This window comes from Elgaria multicarinata, chromosome 8 (genome assembly GCF_023053635.1).
Source record: "Elgaria multicarinata webbii isolate HBS135686 ecotype San Diego chromosome 8, rElgMul1.1.pri, whole genome shotgun sequence".
NCBI classification, from domain to species: domain Eukaryota; kingdom Metazoa; phylum Chordata; class Lepidosauria; order Squamata; family Anguidae; genus Elgaria; species Elgaria multicarinata.
Window position 1 is genome coordinate 73,682,816 of NC_086178.1, and position 17,357 is coordinate 73,700,172.

Genomic DNA, 17,357 nt, shown 5'->3' on the forward strand with positions numbered 1-17,357 from the left:
TATATGTTGTAGAGTGAATGTTAGTTGCTGTTAAAGAGGTTTGGGTGGGTGAATTGGGGAAACTGGTTGGTGTTCATTTGCTGCATTGAAAAAAACTAATAAATGCTTTAAATAGTATATAAAATATGGCAGCTGCTGCAACTAGAAGCCCCATGGGGAAATCCACTCATGGTGACTTCTCATTATGTGAAACCAGATCACTCTGCAACTCCTTGCCACTACAAATTAGGCAGGCCCCAACCCTTCTGGGTTTTTGGTACCCATTAACATTCCCCGGAAGGTAGCATTATCTTATGCATACATATTTCATTATGATCTTATACAGTGTCCATCACTTCAACAATTCTTTTAATGTAAGTGATTCGTAAATAATATTCATAAATACTGTTAAACTAACAACAATTTGTTATTATTGCATTTTTACTGCCGGAGATAGGGAGAGGTGCTTGTGGGATTTTCTGCCTCATGTGCCAAAACAACACCTTGACCTGGCATCGGGGGAGGGGAGGGGGTGGACCATTTGCTGCTCGTCCTCAATAGCAAAATGTCTTGGCGCTCGCTGTGTGCCTGACTGTGCAGTCCTAAAGCACGGCTACTCAGATGCCAGCCCTACTGCGCTCCAGGGGTCTTACTTTCAGGTTAGCGTGAGTAGGAAGGCTTGGAAGCCTGAGGCGCCGCTTGCGTCTTCAGTGTCGAAAGACAACTACATTTCCCAGAGGTCTTCGCAGGCAGGAAGAGTTCGGGATCCGGTGCCGGGGGGGGGTGCTATGTGTGTATGTAACAGGGCACTTGCTGGAACGTGCGGGAAGCGTTTTCTCTCCGTTATGGCTGATTGGGCTAAACACCTTGCGGGCGTGGAGGGAGTGGTGTTAGATATCAGCGGGGTGCTTTATGATAGCGGAGGCGAAGGAGGCGGAGTTCCCATTCCCGGATCTATAGAAGCTGTGAAAAAGTAAGTCGGAGCCCCTTTAGCGACCAGGTGATCAGTGCCTTGCCTCGCGCAAAGCTCCTTCCCTCCGCCCGGATGACCTGTCCTGGTCCTATATTGCATATCATGCCTGATCCTCGTCGGAGCAGTGAGAAGGGGAGCTTGCTTCGTTCTTAGAAAAAGCTTGCGGATCGGCTCAGGAACTGCTGTGGTTGGGGTTCCTGTTTTGGTCCTTTCCTATAGTTCTTGCCCTGTCTTTTCTCACTTCAAAACACGGATAGGGACAAATAAAGAGTTGATACTTTACCGCACGCTTCTAGAGTAGCGTTGCAAACAGTGCTTGAGTTCTATAAATGGTGGCTCCGATGGAAGTGGGGCTATGAATCCACTCTGAGTTGACAGAGCTCTAAAGGAGCTATGCAACTGCTGAATCTATTTTGGAGCTAATAGAATCATCGAATAGTAGAGTTGGAAGGGGTCTCTAAGGCCATCGAGCCCAACCCCCTACTCAGTGCAGGAATCCACCTTAAAGCATACCTGACAGATGGTTGTCTAGCTGACTCTTGAATGCCTCTAGGGTGGAAGAGCCCATGACCTCCCTAGGTGCTTGGTTCCATTGTCATGCTGCTCTAACAGTCAGGAAGTTTTTCCTGATGACCAGCCGGAATCTTGCTTTCTGTAACTTGAGCCCATTATTCCATGTCCTGCACTCTGAGATGATCGAGAAGAGATCCTGGCCCTCCTCTGTGTGACAACCTTTCAAGTATTTGAAGAGTGCTATCATGTCTCCCCTCAATCTTCTCTTATCCAGGCTAAATATGCCCAGTTCCTTCAGTCTCTCCCCATAGGGCTTTGTTTCCAGACCCCTGATTATCTTCGTTGCCCTCCTCTGAACACGCTCCAGCTTGTCTGCATCCTTCTTGAAGTCAAGTGCCCAGAACTGGACACAATACTCAAGATGGGGTTCAGCACTTTGGATAGGTCCTTTAGTCTTCTGACTGGTTCTGGATGATTTACAGCCCCACTGACATCGGAGCCACCAGCTTCCACTGCCCCAACCTGATGCCTCCCAGATGTTTTGGATTCCAGCTCCTAGCATTCCTGACCATTGGCAGGAGCTGATGGAGTTGAAATCTAAAACATATGGGGGCACCAGGTTGAGGAAGGATGAAATAAGACTGCCTAAAAACCACAGCCTCTGACTTAGAAGCTCTGCCCTCTGATCTCACCCCCAGATTGGCCATCAATATTTATTGCAGTAAATGGGACTCTACACATGCTCAGAGGTGTTTTTGCTACAATTGCCACACATTTTACTTACACTTCTAGTGGAAATGATGCAAAACAGACTTTTATATATTTATAATTAGCTTACAAAACTTGTGTCTTGATCAGTGAGTTATTTTTAAGGTGCCACGAGCACTAGCTCCAACAGATTGACATATATTTCTCTATTAAACTTTTTAAAAATGTGATGACTACATCTCTTAGTGCTTTCAAAATATTCTAGCATTTTTAAAGAGACTTTCAACAGCAAATAAAAGCATTACATTTAACATACTTTAATTTAAAACAACAACAGCAACAAAACTGACCTTGAATAGAATGAGTACTGAGAGACAACTTTAAAATTGACAAGATCAAATGTGCAAGCTGATGTGCAGTGTGGTCTCCTTTTAAAATGAAAACAATATGCAAGCTATCTTTTTGTTAAAGATATATTAATTGTTAAAACATTACCTGCATCTGGCAGAAAATGTAATGAATTTCACCAGAATTCACCCCCTCGAATCTAGTTGCACTGGTAGGAGCAAACCACATATCAAAGATAAAATGTGCCTCAGGCAGATGGTCCTCATGTGACTTCTTTGACATATCAGAGTTTCCTAGTGTGCAGAGTCTTGCGTTCAACCCTACTCTTAGGGGCCCAGGGTACTTAAAATGTGCTGCAGCTGCTCCCTGGCCACAAAATAGGCAATGGTAGTACAGTATTAGGAAAACAGAAAACTGAATCACAATGTTGAACATAAGGTTACCCTTTGCTGTGAAGTGGGATCTTCCACATATCAGATCTCTACTGATGAATCCAAACCGCAATGTGCCTCAAAAGTGCTTTGATATTATTCACGTAACAAGCCAATGCATGAGCTGCAAGTAAGGCCAGACAAGCAAATCCAGGGAACGATGTTGGATCAGACCAAAGTCTTATCTAGTCCAGCATTCTGTTCCCACAGTGGCCAACCAGATGCCCATGGGAGCCCACAAGCAGGCCATGAGTGCCACAGTACCCTCGCACAAGTTTTCCTCATACAAGTTTTCCTCAGCAAATGCATCCTACCTCTGATACATGGAGGTAATATATAGCCATTATGACTAGTAGCCATTGATTGATTTAGCCTCCATGAATTTTGTCTAATCCCCTTTTAAAGCCATCCAAGTTGGTGCTCATCACTATGTTTAGTGAATTCTATTGTTTAACTATGCACTGTGTGAAGAACTTCCTTTTTTCTGATCTTAATCTCTGCCCATTCAGCTTCAAGGGATGTTATCAGAGAGAGAGAAAACTTCTCCCTATCCACTTTCTCCACACAGTGCATAATTTATACACTTCCGTTATGTCTCTCCTTACTTGTCTTTTTTTCTAAACTTGTTGAACCCCCCCTTGTTGAAATGGGCAGCATTCAATGCTGCCTGTGTGACAGCGGGGCCCACCATTAGAGCAACAGAAAGAGAGTGCTTCTTAAAGCATCTGAAAATGAGCTGAAACGCTAGTTTCTAGAATGAAATGTATCAATAGAGCTAGCAGAAGAGGGCTCCGCTCACCTGTCCTGTTCCAGAAATGAGCGTTTTGGCTTGTTTTGAGTGTTGCTTTAGGAACAATACTGCCCAGTTGTTCCTCATAGGGGAGCTGATCCATCCCACTGATCATTTTGGTTGCCCTCTTCTGTGCTTTTTCTAGCTCTACAATATCCTTTTTGAGGTCCAATGACAAGAGGTGAACACAGTATTCCAATTGTGGTTGCACCATAGATTTGCATAAGGGCATTATGATATTGGCAGTTTTGTTTTTGATTCCTAATTAATCCTATCATAGAATTTACCTTTCTCACAGTAACAACACACTGGATCAACATTTTCATTGAGCTATCAACTGCAAACTGAAGATCCCCTTTTTGGTCAATCACCTGACCCCATCAGTGTAGACACATGGTTAGGATATCCCACCCACCCCTCTAATGTGACCATTCCTCTAGTCTGGAGAGTCCTGACATCAAATATGGTAATCAGTCAAAGCCTGAGTGCAAGCAAACCAAGTAATCTTGGGCACATCTTCCCAGATCTCCAAACTTTTGGGCAATCTTGAGCAAGCCCCATTGAATTGAATGGGAGCTGCATAGGAACACTCAAATGCTCTTGCATGGCTCCCATTCACTTCAACAGGAGTGGTGCAGGATAATTTTCTAATATCGCAGTTGAAGGGAGAGGAATTAAGATTACATGAAGGGTAGGGAGGGAACATCTCTCTGTGAACTAAATTGCCTACAATTTATTTATTTATTTATTTATTTAATTACATTTATATACCGCCCCACAGCCGAAGCTCTCTGGGCGGTTTACAACATTTAAAAATAGTAAACATTAAAAGTATACAATTTAAAAACACACACACACACATAAAAACAGTATAAAAACAACAGTATCCATTTAAAAACAACAATTGTGGGGTCCATTAAAAACAAACTTAACGTTGTTAAATGCTGTTAAAATGCTGTTAAAAATGCCTGGGAGAAGAGAAAAGTCTTGACCTGGCGCCGAAAAGATAACAATGTTGGCGCCAGGCGAGCCTCATCGGGGAGATCATTCCACAGTCGGGGGGCCACCACTGAAAAGGCCCTCTCCCTTGTTGCCATCCTCCGAGCTTCCCTTGGAGTAGGCACTCGGAGGAGGACCTTAGATGTTGAGCGCAGTGTACGGGTAGGTTCATGTCGGGAGAGGCGTTCCATCAGGTATTGTGGTCCCAAGCCATGTAGGGCTTTATAGGTTAAGACCAGCACCTTGAATTGGGCTCGGAAACATATAGGCAGCCAATGCAAGCGGGCCAGAATCGGTGTTACATGCTCAAACCTCCCTGTTCCAGCTATCAATCTGGCCGCCCCATTTTGCACAAGCTGCAGCTTCCGGACCGTCTTCAAAGGCAGCCCCCATGTAGAGGGCATTGCAGTAATCTAATTTGGAAGTTACCAGAGTATGGACAACTGAAGCTAGGTTATCCCTGTCCAGATAGGGGCGTAGCTGGGCCACCAACCGAAGTTGGTAGAAAGCACTCCGTGCCACCGAGGCCACCTGAGCCTCAAGTGACAAAGATGAATTAAGAAAGAAATCGTGTTAGAAGTTTATCTGTTCTAAATTAGTCTTGAACCTAGAGAGGTTCTTTGCTTCCAGAACTCTTCCAGGTTCCGGTTCTTGAATTTCATACTTCTGTTGGTTAAAAGCACTCAACCTCTTAACACCCAATTCTTAGCTGTAAATTCTTGTATCCACAGTCACCTTTATCCTCAGTGACTTGTCATTTGCTAATACATTTACACAGAAATCTTATGGCCTTTGGGAGAGCATCCCACAGGCCATTGGATATGTGGGATTCCCCTCCCAAGCCTGTAGACTCTTACGGCCTTTGGAGGAGGAATCCGACATGGGGCTGTTCTTCCTCACCCGGCTGTGTCCATTTGCAGCTGGTGTGTAAAGCACCATAGCAGCTGCTTCTTGGAGGAACTTGAGGATGGCAAAAAGAGGGGTCGGACATGAGGCAGTGAGAGCAGATTCCTATAACCTCTCCGTCATCATCCCCAGCCACTGCCATTAAATCAGCTGGATGGACTCAGAGGCCTACCTAGCTGAATTTGTTTTGATTTGTAAAGGAGGAATGGGAGGCTAAAATGTCTTGGATGTTCCTCCAGCCCTGACTGGCTCTTGCTGGCAGGGCTTTGGATAGATGGAGGGCCCTAATCTCGGAGCCCTCCGTCTATCAGGACCACAATCCATAGGTGTGATGTCATGCCTTTCCTCAGCCTTCTTTGTTAAATGGACTTTTTACATCCGTGCTCATAAAATAGATTCTTCATTCCTGTGATCATTTAACTGTTCCTCTCAGACCTATTAAAGCTTGCATGCAGTCTCCATGAAATGGATGATCAAAACTGGACACATATTCCAGATGTGTGGCTTCACCAAGGCCTCCTCCAAATGTTCCAGCACTTCCCTGCCCTTTCTAGAGATCTCATGGAATATTAATTGAAGAGTTGTTCAAACAACTCTCATGCATTAAGGGAGGGGGGAGCAGGATCACACCTTTTATTCCTGTCTCCGCCACATAGAGGAGCTCTTTGTGTGTACACCAGTGTTCAAACATATACACCAATACCCATTCCCATACTTGCTCATCATGTGGCTGGCGGGGTGGGGTATTGGTGGCATGGGTGTAGGACTTACAGATGTAACCCTGCTCCCTCTTCCCCCCATCCCCGTACATAGGAGTTGCTCATTGGAAATCCCATGATGTTGCCTTGTCTATAACCATATCACATTGGCTGCTTATACCCAAGAACTCTTTTTTTCCTTGACCAGATAAAAACACACACAAGTTTTTTGGTTCCCACAAGTATGATATTACACTTAGACTATTGAATTTCATTTACATTACTTTGAATAAATCGATTCATTTTTAAAAGCCTGCTTATTGGTGAATATAAGGGGTCGAATTCTGCAGAGTCAGGACAGAAGCAAAGGAGATTACGTATGTGTAGCTGCATTTATCTGAAACCGCCTCTGTATGTGAATAACCCCAGAATATAATATGTCCTTTCATTTAGCTCAAGTGTTTGTACAGTTTCGGCTTATTTTACGGTGTTTGTTCACACTTTGCCTTGGCAAAGCTGCAACAAATGCTACAATTATAATGGAGCTTTTTTGGAGTTTAGGCTGCAACCCTATACGCTGGGGTGGGAAATATATTTCAACCTTTGGGCCAAACTGCAAAATAGGAAACGTCTTCGTTGCCACATTCCAGCTATGGGCAGGATCAAAAGTGATTATTGCCATTTTAAGCCTACTCAGAAGTAAGCAGGGCAAAGCTTCTGCTTGGCTACTCAGAATTCAGCAGGACCGAATCACTCAAATAACATCCCAGATCCCAAGCTTCTGCATGCCTACTCATAAGTAAGCAGCTCTGCAGCCTGCAAAATGCACAGCTCAGAACCTCTGCATTCTTTACAGGGTATTTAAAAATTAATTATCTTTAAATACCCTCTTATCTCTGATGGAAATAACAGCAAAAGAATCTTGTAGGCTATGGCATACTCACAGGATGAAAGCATGGTTTACCACAAGCTAGGGTGACCATATGGAAAGGAATTTTCAGCAGGTGTCAGTACATGTATATCAGTTCAGAAATTACAATAAAAATGTAGCACCCTGAAGAGATTTAATGTGGCATAATTTTTTGGAGGCTATAGTACGCTTCATCAGATTGATGAAGTGCTCTGGTAGGTGAGAGGGTGTATGTGTATACGTATCTAATTTATCTATATGTGGATACAGCAGGGAAACAGGTTCTACGCAGTGTGCCAAATCAAAAATTCTAGCCATACCTTCTTCTGCAAGGCAAGTACAATTTCACTGCAATGTTTTCTCGCTCTTTGACAAGTGGACAAATATTATAAATGCTCCAAACCAAAGGGTTATGCGTACTGTCATTTTAAGAGTGCTTTCCCATCTTATTTGTCTGTATTAGGCTTCCCTCCCATCTAGCTAGACCCATGAGTAGGGCTACAAAATATTGCTATATTGTTTGTTATTTTGTTTACTACAGCTTATGTACTATAATTTATGCAGACAACGTAAGCTGTAATTTAACTTAGAGTAATGTCAGAGGATGTTGGTTGAAATGGCAGGAAAACTGGAGCCTTCAGGCAAGAAATGCAAGATGTTGGAGTTCTAGTTGAAATGCTGGAAACCATTGAGTCCTAGTTGTTTATTAGGGATCAGTTTGTTTCAACAGTTAATTTGGCTTCTCCGCTTATTTGACCCAAGGGAGAGAAGAAGAACATATTGAATCTTCAAAGTGTGCCTTGACATGCTTATTAATGATCGTCCCGGGGATGTTTAGTCAGAAAAGTCAAATACATTTGGGCTAGGTCTGCAATGGTAGAAAAGGGGGTGAAATTTGCTTACAGGCCCCTTAGTCCAAAATAACTGTTGCGTTGCCTGTAGCTGGGAGCTAGTTTTGGGTTATATGTGATGCTTCTTCTCTTTACTTCTTCATACTTAATTCAATTATACCCTGTCACTACACCTAAAGATTTATCATGAGCATGTTCTGAAAATGAGCCCACAAGACAGAAAATGGTTGAAGAGACATATCTTTGTAATGGGAAAATGATAAGGTGTGCATCAAGAGTGTGTGGGTTGCTGTTTTTTAAAAGAGGCTTAACTATAAACATGTGCCTCTTCTGAACTTCCATAGAAAGGTTCTGATTCTGTGCTAATTTTCTGTGAGACCCTAGTACTTTAAACCAGAAAAAAGATAAGCCCAGTTCATGAATTTTGTGCCATGAGCTTTCCACTTGTGTAGTTGATCAGCATTAGGAAAATTTGCCACACTCATGTTTGACTTATGTTAGGTCATTCTCAGTTTACAAAGATGGATATTTTGAGCACTTAAATGGTCTCCGTATTGAACCTGTTCTTGTTACATAATCAACATACATTGGGTTGTATCCAAAGTATGTCTAATTCATTTCAATAGGTCTACTCTAATAGGTCAACATTGGATTCAATCCTTTGCATGACCAGGATGCATGCCAGGTCACAGCTGGCAGACATGAGAACAACTTCTTTGCGGTTTCCCATCTGTCACTATGGTTGTATTCACATTAGCAGTGATCTCAGAGAAGTCATTCTGTAGTAGCCTCAGTTTCCTATCTGTGGGATGATAAACCTAAAACATTGCAGCTGTGGGAATGAGAAATATACATGTTTTTGCTTGAACAGTCCATGTGAGAGATTTTTTTCCTTCTTTGCAACAGCATTCCATTCAAAGAGCCATATAGAAAGAAATCTCTCAAGAAATGTATGGCTAATTAAAATTTTAATTGGCATTTTCTTCAGTAGTAATTGTTCTCCTGCCTAATTATCAAAGAAAGTGTCAATTCTTTAATTAGGAAAAGAAGGCTGTGGCATGAAAAGCATCCAGTCTCTTCTTAGTTTTAGGATTTGCTTTGAAATGTTGAGGGGAATTCTTAATTCTGCAATCGTATAACCGCTTACATGAGATTAAGCCCCACTGAACTCAATGAGACTTACTTCTGAGTAGACATATATAGGATTGTACTATTAGGGACCAAACTATATTTGACGTTTAAGCCTGATATAAGATCTTAGGGGTTTGCATGTGCTGGAAAGAGAAATCAGATCTGAAATTGAAAAGCAAAAGTAAGGAAGGCATTTCTCTTTACACTTTACACTTGATTACTCTTGGTTCATTATATTTATTGCAGAAAAGCTGTTTTATCTATGAGTTTGGATTGTTTTGTGGGGGGTTGTTTTTAACATAGTGATAGATGCAATTGTTACAGAATGATCTGATGGTAAATGCAGGGCTGAATAATCAAATGCAACTGCTGGGTTGCATTTCATGTTAAGGTTTGAAGTAAGTATGGCTTACAAAGGTAGTTAGCAAATATATTTATAGCTAGCCATCAACTTATTTGGTTAAATGTGCAGTAAGTCACCAAAGAAGAGCCCGTTCTATTCCAAAATAGTCATTCTAGTTGTAGTCCTATACCAATTTTCCTGGATTTACTTTTGAGTAGATATGTAGGATTTTAGTGTCTGTTTGATATTTTATTAAAATATCTGTTGATTGCGTGAGCCATGTGCTTAAAAAAAAACTTAATATGAAGTGTGACCATGGTGGGTATCCTTTGCCCTTGTTAGCAATTACTGGTATAGTCCTGTGTATTGTTATAGTAAGCAAGAACACTAGTTAGAATCTTAGTTAAAAGCCTTTCTCAAATCAGCCATAGCATCTCCTCTGTTCTGTGCCATTATTGCCCTGATTGTTTTATACAGCATCAACATGAGGTAAGCTATTTGCTTTTCATGTCGCAACCAGCGAGGAGTTGGCCAGTTACAATACTGAAGGTGGTTAAAGAGCAATAAAACTTGCCCTGCCTGAGACCCGTTATTTGCATTTACAGCTGTATGCTGATAGCATGCCTATTAGCATATACATCTGAAAGCCCACAGCGGTTGGATATTTACAACATCCTGTTGTTTGGCCACTATAGGGCATCTGTTAGCACAACTTTCAACAGGGCTCTTTAAAAGAGGAACGGAAATCTAGGGTATCATGAGGTGGTGGAGCAGCTGGACAGTCGTGTTAGAATAAGATACCTGCAGAGTCTTACAAGGGCAAGATTGCAAGAGAAGCTAGCAGAATTGGAATTGTAAAACAATTCAAAATGCAGTGCAGGGGAGGGTGGGGTCAGGGGGGCAAGAGGGAGTTGGTACAGAAGATCCTGCAAACCGATCTACAAAGACCTTTCTTGATGTCTCTGTGTGAAATACAGACATTCACGGTGGCATCTGTGAGTCGAAGTGATTGGTGATGTGGACACATTCAAAAATCAGTCTGTGGTAAAATAGATAGATAGATAGAAAGAAAGATTAAGTAGCTACACTTCATCTTCTGTAAAACAAGTTCTGTATAGTCTCATTATCTTATTACAGTGTCTTTTAAAAACCAATATGAATATTTTGGTATATAATACATGTACACGCAATCTCAATAAATAGAAAAGTTTCAAAACAAGCTGCAGTGGCCACGTTTCCTCTGTCAACCACAGCCTTGCATCCCATTTCTTACCCTTAAACTCAACTATCCTATCCCCTGCAGTCAGAGAAATGTTAGATAACAAGAATCACTGAAGCACATGAAAAATGGAAAACAGGAACGGAAGACTTAGGTTTTGGAGTTGGACGGTGGGAGCATAGAAATATTACTGTAAGGACCCTTCTCTCTGAAATTGATATTATTTTCCCCTCCTAGAAAGGGGTTTTTCCTTATGCGAAAGTCATGTTAACATTCTGGTCATCATAATGAGAATGAACATGATAGTCATACAAATATGAGCGCTAGCATCGTGTAGCGGTTAGAATGTTGGACTGGGTCTCGGGAAATCTAGGTTCTAGTCTCTACTTGGCCATGAAACCCAGTGGGTGACTTTGGGCCAGTTACTGACTCTCAGCCTAATCTACCTCTAAGGGTTGTTGGGAGGATAAAATGGAGAGGAGGAAGACCATGTGAGCCACCTTGGTTCCTTGCAAGAGGAAAAAATGTGGGATATAAATGTAACAAATAAAAAATAAAATGACAAACAGATTTAATTGGCTTGAGGTACTGTGTACATGAGGCAAAGGTAACTCATCTTTACCAAGTAGAAGAAAAGATGAGTTGCCTTTGCCTCAAGTACCGAATATGACATCAGTACAGAATTTCCACCGCGTCACTTTCATGTTGCCTTTGTGGGTGTGTATCTCAGAAAATATCTGTAGGTCAAACCACATTACTTTAGACTATGTGGTATCATTTATCATTTTTGTATAGATTTCTATCAATTTTCCAGTTAAAATATATATTAAAAAACCTGCAAGTAAAAAAAAAAGTTTTAAAAATGATAAGATTCTCCAAAAATGTCTATCCAAATATGCCTGACAGCTTCCCCCAATCTGGTGCCCTCAGATGTTTTGGATGTCAACTCCCATCAGTCCCAGCCAGCATGGCCCATGGTCAGGAATTCTGGAATCATAGTCAAAATCTATTCACCAGGTTGGAGAAGGCAGGTTGGAAAAGGCAGCATTTTTAATGGTGAAACAGTAAAGTAAACTTTTCAATTCAACCCTACCCTTCTTTTCTCAGAAGAAAAAAACACTGTATTCAATGGGGGTAAGCCTGCATAGGATTACAGACTCGATATCATAAGAAAATGTTCTTTTATGGCATTTTCTACTGGCTTAATCCTGTCCCAAAATCTAAAAAACAATGCTGTTTTACCAGCAGAGTAGTAGTTGTATAAGATCTATCCTGCCACAACCATTTAAAATGAGTTACTGTAATCATCAGTAATACCTGCCAAGACCACTTCCTCAATTTTTCCAGAATTGGAGCAGTGTTAATCTTCCAGGTTTTGTTTGTTTGTTATAGTCATCCTTGCAGTGATCAATAAATTACCCACCAGTGCTCCTTGTTGAGGTTTAACACTATATTTCAAAAAACAGAACAATAGTGTTAAAGGAGCTATTGCTTCCTACTGTATAACCAATAATGTCTTTCACATTTTGCAAAGCATCCCTCCAATACGGTCATATGTTTTAAGATTGCAGGAAAATCTTCTTTATTGTTATTGCACATCCATCATGATTTTTGTGCTGTTGAATATCTTTAATCTTGTCAGACTTGTAATGTCATCGATTTTCAAGATTAGTCTATTCCGTCCCAACTCAGGAACCTGTGTGTTTCGCCCAAGGCAAGAAGTAGATCAGAACTACAGATGACCTTTGTATTTTCAGAAATGGAGATCAACCATTACGCCTAATTTATCCTAAAATGCATTGTTAGGTATGATCTGATATTTGCAACATCTTCCACTAAATCATACATTCAGCCTGCAGTCTCTGTTTTGAGACTGGGTCTGTCTCAATTGGCCACAACATCTTGCCAAATCTTGGACTTCTTTGTTACTTCCCGCACTGCTTTTTAGTTCCATCTAGCCTGATAAAGAGGTCTGGAAAATTCAAAAGGTTGCATATTTTTGTTGGTTTTAGTTGATCCCAATAAAGGTATTGCTCAACTATACATTTTTAGATTTTTCTCCTCATAGACTAGCATGACTATCTCAGCTTTTTTTTTTCCTTTTTAGAGAATTTCTTTTGCAATGTTGAATTACTAAAAAAATCTGGAACTGGCACCAATATACCAGGAATAATTCTGCTCATGTATTCACTTTCATTCAATCCAATCGTGCGGCATGAACACTTGAATAGAGGTAGTGAGACTAAATTTCTAAATCCTCCTCCCTCTTGCTCTTATACCTGATATTTACATGCAGTTTCCATCTAAGTTTTCTTTTAAAGGTGCAATCCTATGCATGTTTAGAAATGCATAGGTGGGGACTTGTAGGCCTTTCTGGCTAAAGATGCATAGGATTGCACCGTAAAAGTCTTTCAGTTTTCTTTTAGACTTCTGAACTTGGTCAGCCTTCTACTTACCTCCTTATTAGTGAAGCGTCATTATTAGATTATTGATTTGCAAATATTAGAAAAAACCTAAGGGATTATATCCAATTTTGGCCTTGTCTTAGTAGTAAACACTTCTGCTTATGCAAGGCAGGGTACTCAGTTTTTGCCAATTCCTTCCTACCTACTGCAGCCTTTTGTGCCACATCCTGTTCTGTTTTAGAGAATCGTGCAGACTTCAGGAGAAGCTTTGAGGTGGGGAGGGGAGGCTTAAGTGGCTTTGGGGATTGGTTAAAAGCAGGTACTCTGAGGAGAAATTGCTTTCTACTAAGGCAAAGCCACCATTGAATACAATCCTAGGTTCTGAGCTTTTTCTAAGTGTCTATCACCCTAAATGATATGAAGAATCACCGGCACGAAAATCATAGAATAGTAGATTTGGAAGGGGCCTATAAACCATCGAGTCTAACCCCCTGCTAGATGCAGGAATCCACCTTAAAGCATACCTGACAGATGGCTGTCCAGCTGCCTCTTGAATGCCTCTAGTGTGGGAGAGCCCACACTAGGTAATTCCATTGTCGTACTGCTCTAACGGTCAGGGAGTTTTTCCTGATGTCCAGCTTGAATTTGGCTTCTTGTAACTTGAGCCCATAATTCTGTGTCCTGCATTCTGGGATGATCGAGAAGAGATCCTGGCCCTCCTCTGTGCGACAACCTTTTAAGTACTTGAAGAGTGCTATCATGTCTCCCATCAGTCTTCTCTTCTCAAGGCTAAACATGCCCAGTCCTTTCAGTCTCTACTCATTAAAAAAACAAAAACAAACCAGAGAGTTTGTGAGAGTAGGGGGCCAACCCTTAGTGGTTGCCTGTACAGTCTTATTTCTGGATGTTTCTTGGCCACACTTGCCCTTCTCTCCACCCCCAAACTATTTTCTGGTCTTCTATGCAAGGCTTCTGTGGGAGTATAAAACAACACACACACCCCACTGAAAAAAGAGATGGCTAAGCAATGGATACAAGAAATAAATAACATCGTAGGAACTCAGTGGGGCTGATTTGCATCTGCTTGACTGCACCTGGTAATAGGTGAAGTTTTATGATTGCTTTCAAATGTTGCATCAATCATCTTAGTACTGAACATTAATAGTAATAGGTAATGGTCTGAAAGCACATAATGTTAATATCATTAATGCTAAAGCATGGCTTAACTTGTTCAGTGGCTGGATGAGAAACTATCTCAGAGCCCCATAAAAGTTGTTCTGACAGACAGGCTAAGTGGATTGGTAGCAGATCTTTCTTTTTAAATGCTAGTTTGCCCCAATCGCATATAAAGTATGGAATGCCTTTTAAGAACAAAAGGGGCACATAATTTACCACCCCAGAGTCTTTCCCCAGTCTCAGTTTTGCCAGGGTCTGATAGTGGAAGTAAGCCTGACTTGGATAAAAACACCTGGGGGACACTTAAGGAGATAGGGTCTGCCATGTCTCATCTGACCCTTGAGGGTGTTTTTTTTTTTAAGAAGAAGCAGGGTTTAAGTGTAGTATCCATACTTTATCCAGGACTCCATTCACAACAGGAATGTCACATGTTACAAGGGCCTTCCAATGGAAGTTACATCTTCCTACCCATAGTTTCTGTGGTTGAGTCTGCACATTTTTTTTTAGCTGCCACCATCTTAGAGTAGCTACAGCTCTATGTATGGGAAGCCCTGGGTCACACAATACTTAAATCATGCAAACACTTCTTTGGGACTGTTAAGATGCATCACATGGAAGATGATTTGATTTCATGTGGATATCAAAGTTGAGCTATGGGCAGCTGTCGGAGGTGAGCCGGGAAGCAGAAGGCAGCAAGGAGTCTCAGCCTCAAGACCAAACCAAGAAGGCTGAGCTTGAGAATATGCAGAAACAAATCAGAGTTAGAAAGAACTTGTTGCTCAGTTGCCAGACCAATCAGGAAGTCTTTTATAGCCCTCCCTGTACAGGACAAACAAATGACCAGCCCAGATAGATGGGCTTTACTCCAGAGCCTGAAAGTACTCTGAGAAGAGCCTGGCACCTTTGTTGTCATGGAGATCTTTAAGCTACAATTCTGATACCTCATTACACTGAAGAGTTGGGGTTGTAATCCTGGTGGTTCCTGATGGGAAAGTGGCCCTTTCTTGCACTGAAAGTAGAAATTACAAGGGCAGAACTGAAGGGTGCTTTTCACTGTACAATATGAGTGTGCTCTGTGTTTAATTTGGAAAGTGAGGCATGCTGGGCCTTAAGCCTGCCTTGAAGTCCTGCCGCCTGAGCTGGCCACTCTGTCTGCAAACCTCTAAGTGTGATAGCAAATTATTTGACCCAGCAAGGGAAGTGGGAAGGGCACACTGCACATGCTTTGAAATAACATTTTTTTTCCAATCAAGGCTTTGGGTAGCAAGGAACAGTCTCTACTAACATGCAGAATGGGAAGCTTAGGTTCCAGAGTCCAATGGCAGAATAGTTTCCGTGGCTCAACATCCACAATATGTGCTGAAACTGAGTACTGAAGTTCTTTTATTGTTGTAAAAGTCTAAATGCTAATTGTAGGGTATGCTGTGTTACCCCAGGTTGAAGATCACCCTGTAGAATATATATCACACTACATTTCACTGCAGACTAGAAACAGTGTCTGGATAGGTACTCACAGGGCTTAGGAGACTCCTCCGTACCAAAAGGTACTGAAAATATAAATACTTTAACATATACCATGTTGCATCTTCCATTCCTGCTGCTGCTGTGGCCCAGTACTTTCAATGTGGATCCTCCAATAAGGAGGCAGTCTGTTGCCTTCTTATTGCCTTCACAAAATTATTGAGGTGAATGCTACTTGGGGTGACATGCTAATGCTAATTAAAGCACGTTTCGCTGATTCCTATTGATACATGCAATATTTCTGTCTGAGAAGTGACAATAGTTTTGATGACCATAAACAGAACAATGTTCACTGTCGGATAAACCGTTCTGGCAATATTATTGTCCCAAACAAAATGGACACAGAATACCATATAAAATGCGTTTACAGAATCATAGTAAATCATGGTTAGTTTGCATCTTTTAAAAAGAAGTACAGCTGACTGAACTATCCACTTCTATTTCTTGTTGCAAGGCATTAACTAAGTAATTATTAAAATGAGGCAAACAATTCCTTCCTTTCTGTTAGCCTCAAGTTAATTGTTTACCAACAGATGCTCTTTATATACAGAGTATAATAATGATTTCACAGTGGAAGTGTTGTATTGGATTTGATTGGCTTTTATAGATGATAATTAGTGGCTTCAAAGGCAAACAGTTAACTATCCATCAGTATGAAACAAAGGCCAGTGTAATATGATTACCGGATTATATTGCCCATAAAAATGTTGTGATTAAGGCAGCTCAGTATAGTAATGGCAAATAAATTTATTTCCTGGGCTGTTCACACTAATTAAATAATAGCTAAACTGCAAAGCTTCATAGGTGTCTTTGGGCTAAACACAAGAAAGTAGGAAAATGCTGTATGCTTGCAAAGATAAGCCTTTTCATGCAATTTAAGTTTACAATGAGATCCACCTTACTGTGCTATCAGGCTCAAAGATCAGAAGGCTAATTGGTGAACTTTTAATCAGTTGTTTTCAGTTAATAGATGATGAACCCTGAGGCTACTAGTTTTATGTGTTGAATTGGAACAATAGGATTGAGGGCCCATAGTCCTGGACAAGAGAGTTAAACATCCTTGTCAAAGCTGAAGTATGTGCCACCGGTTGCATGGCCATCAATACATGCTACTTGTAAAATCAGCTTCTGACTCCTGCTGCTTGGCTTTTCATGTGCTTGTGTCTCAAAATGTGTGGGTGGATGTCCCCTTCCCTGTGCTTTTAGTTAATATCTGTAAGGTAGATAATTATTTTGGGTTTCTCAGTGCCCACATTGATTGTTTAGGGGTTAGTTTTACATAGGCATTTAGAAATGTCAAAATACCTAGAATTAAGGTGCTGCCAGATTTAACTGGCAGCAGCTTTTTAGTCTATCAGAAAGTTTTAAATCAATTAATCTAATAAATGTATTTTAACCTGCTTAATCTAACCTGTTTTAGAAAATCCAGACAGAGCGATTTGGGAGAGATTGTACA

General features: G+C 41.2%; 1 protein-coding gene across 2 annotated transcripts in view; it reads left to right on the forward strand.

Annotated features, from left to right (window-relative positions):
- Window positions 1–770: 770 nt before the first annotated feature.
- LHPP (phospholysine phosphohistidine inorganic pyrophosphate phosphatase) overlaps window positions 771–17,357 on the forward strand; it is a 146,395-nt gene continuing 129,808 nt past the window's right edge. For both annotated transcript variants that reach the window (XM_063132804.1, XM_063132805.1), the window contains exon 1: window positions 771–952. In XM_063132804.1, coding sequence (XP_062988874.1) covers window positions 825–952 — 128 coding nt within the window. In that variant the 5' untranslated portion in view covers window positions 771–824. The remainder of the gene's footprint in view (window positions 953–17,357) is intronic.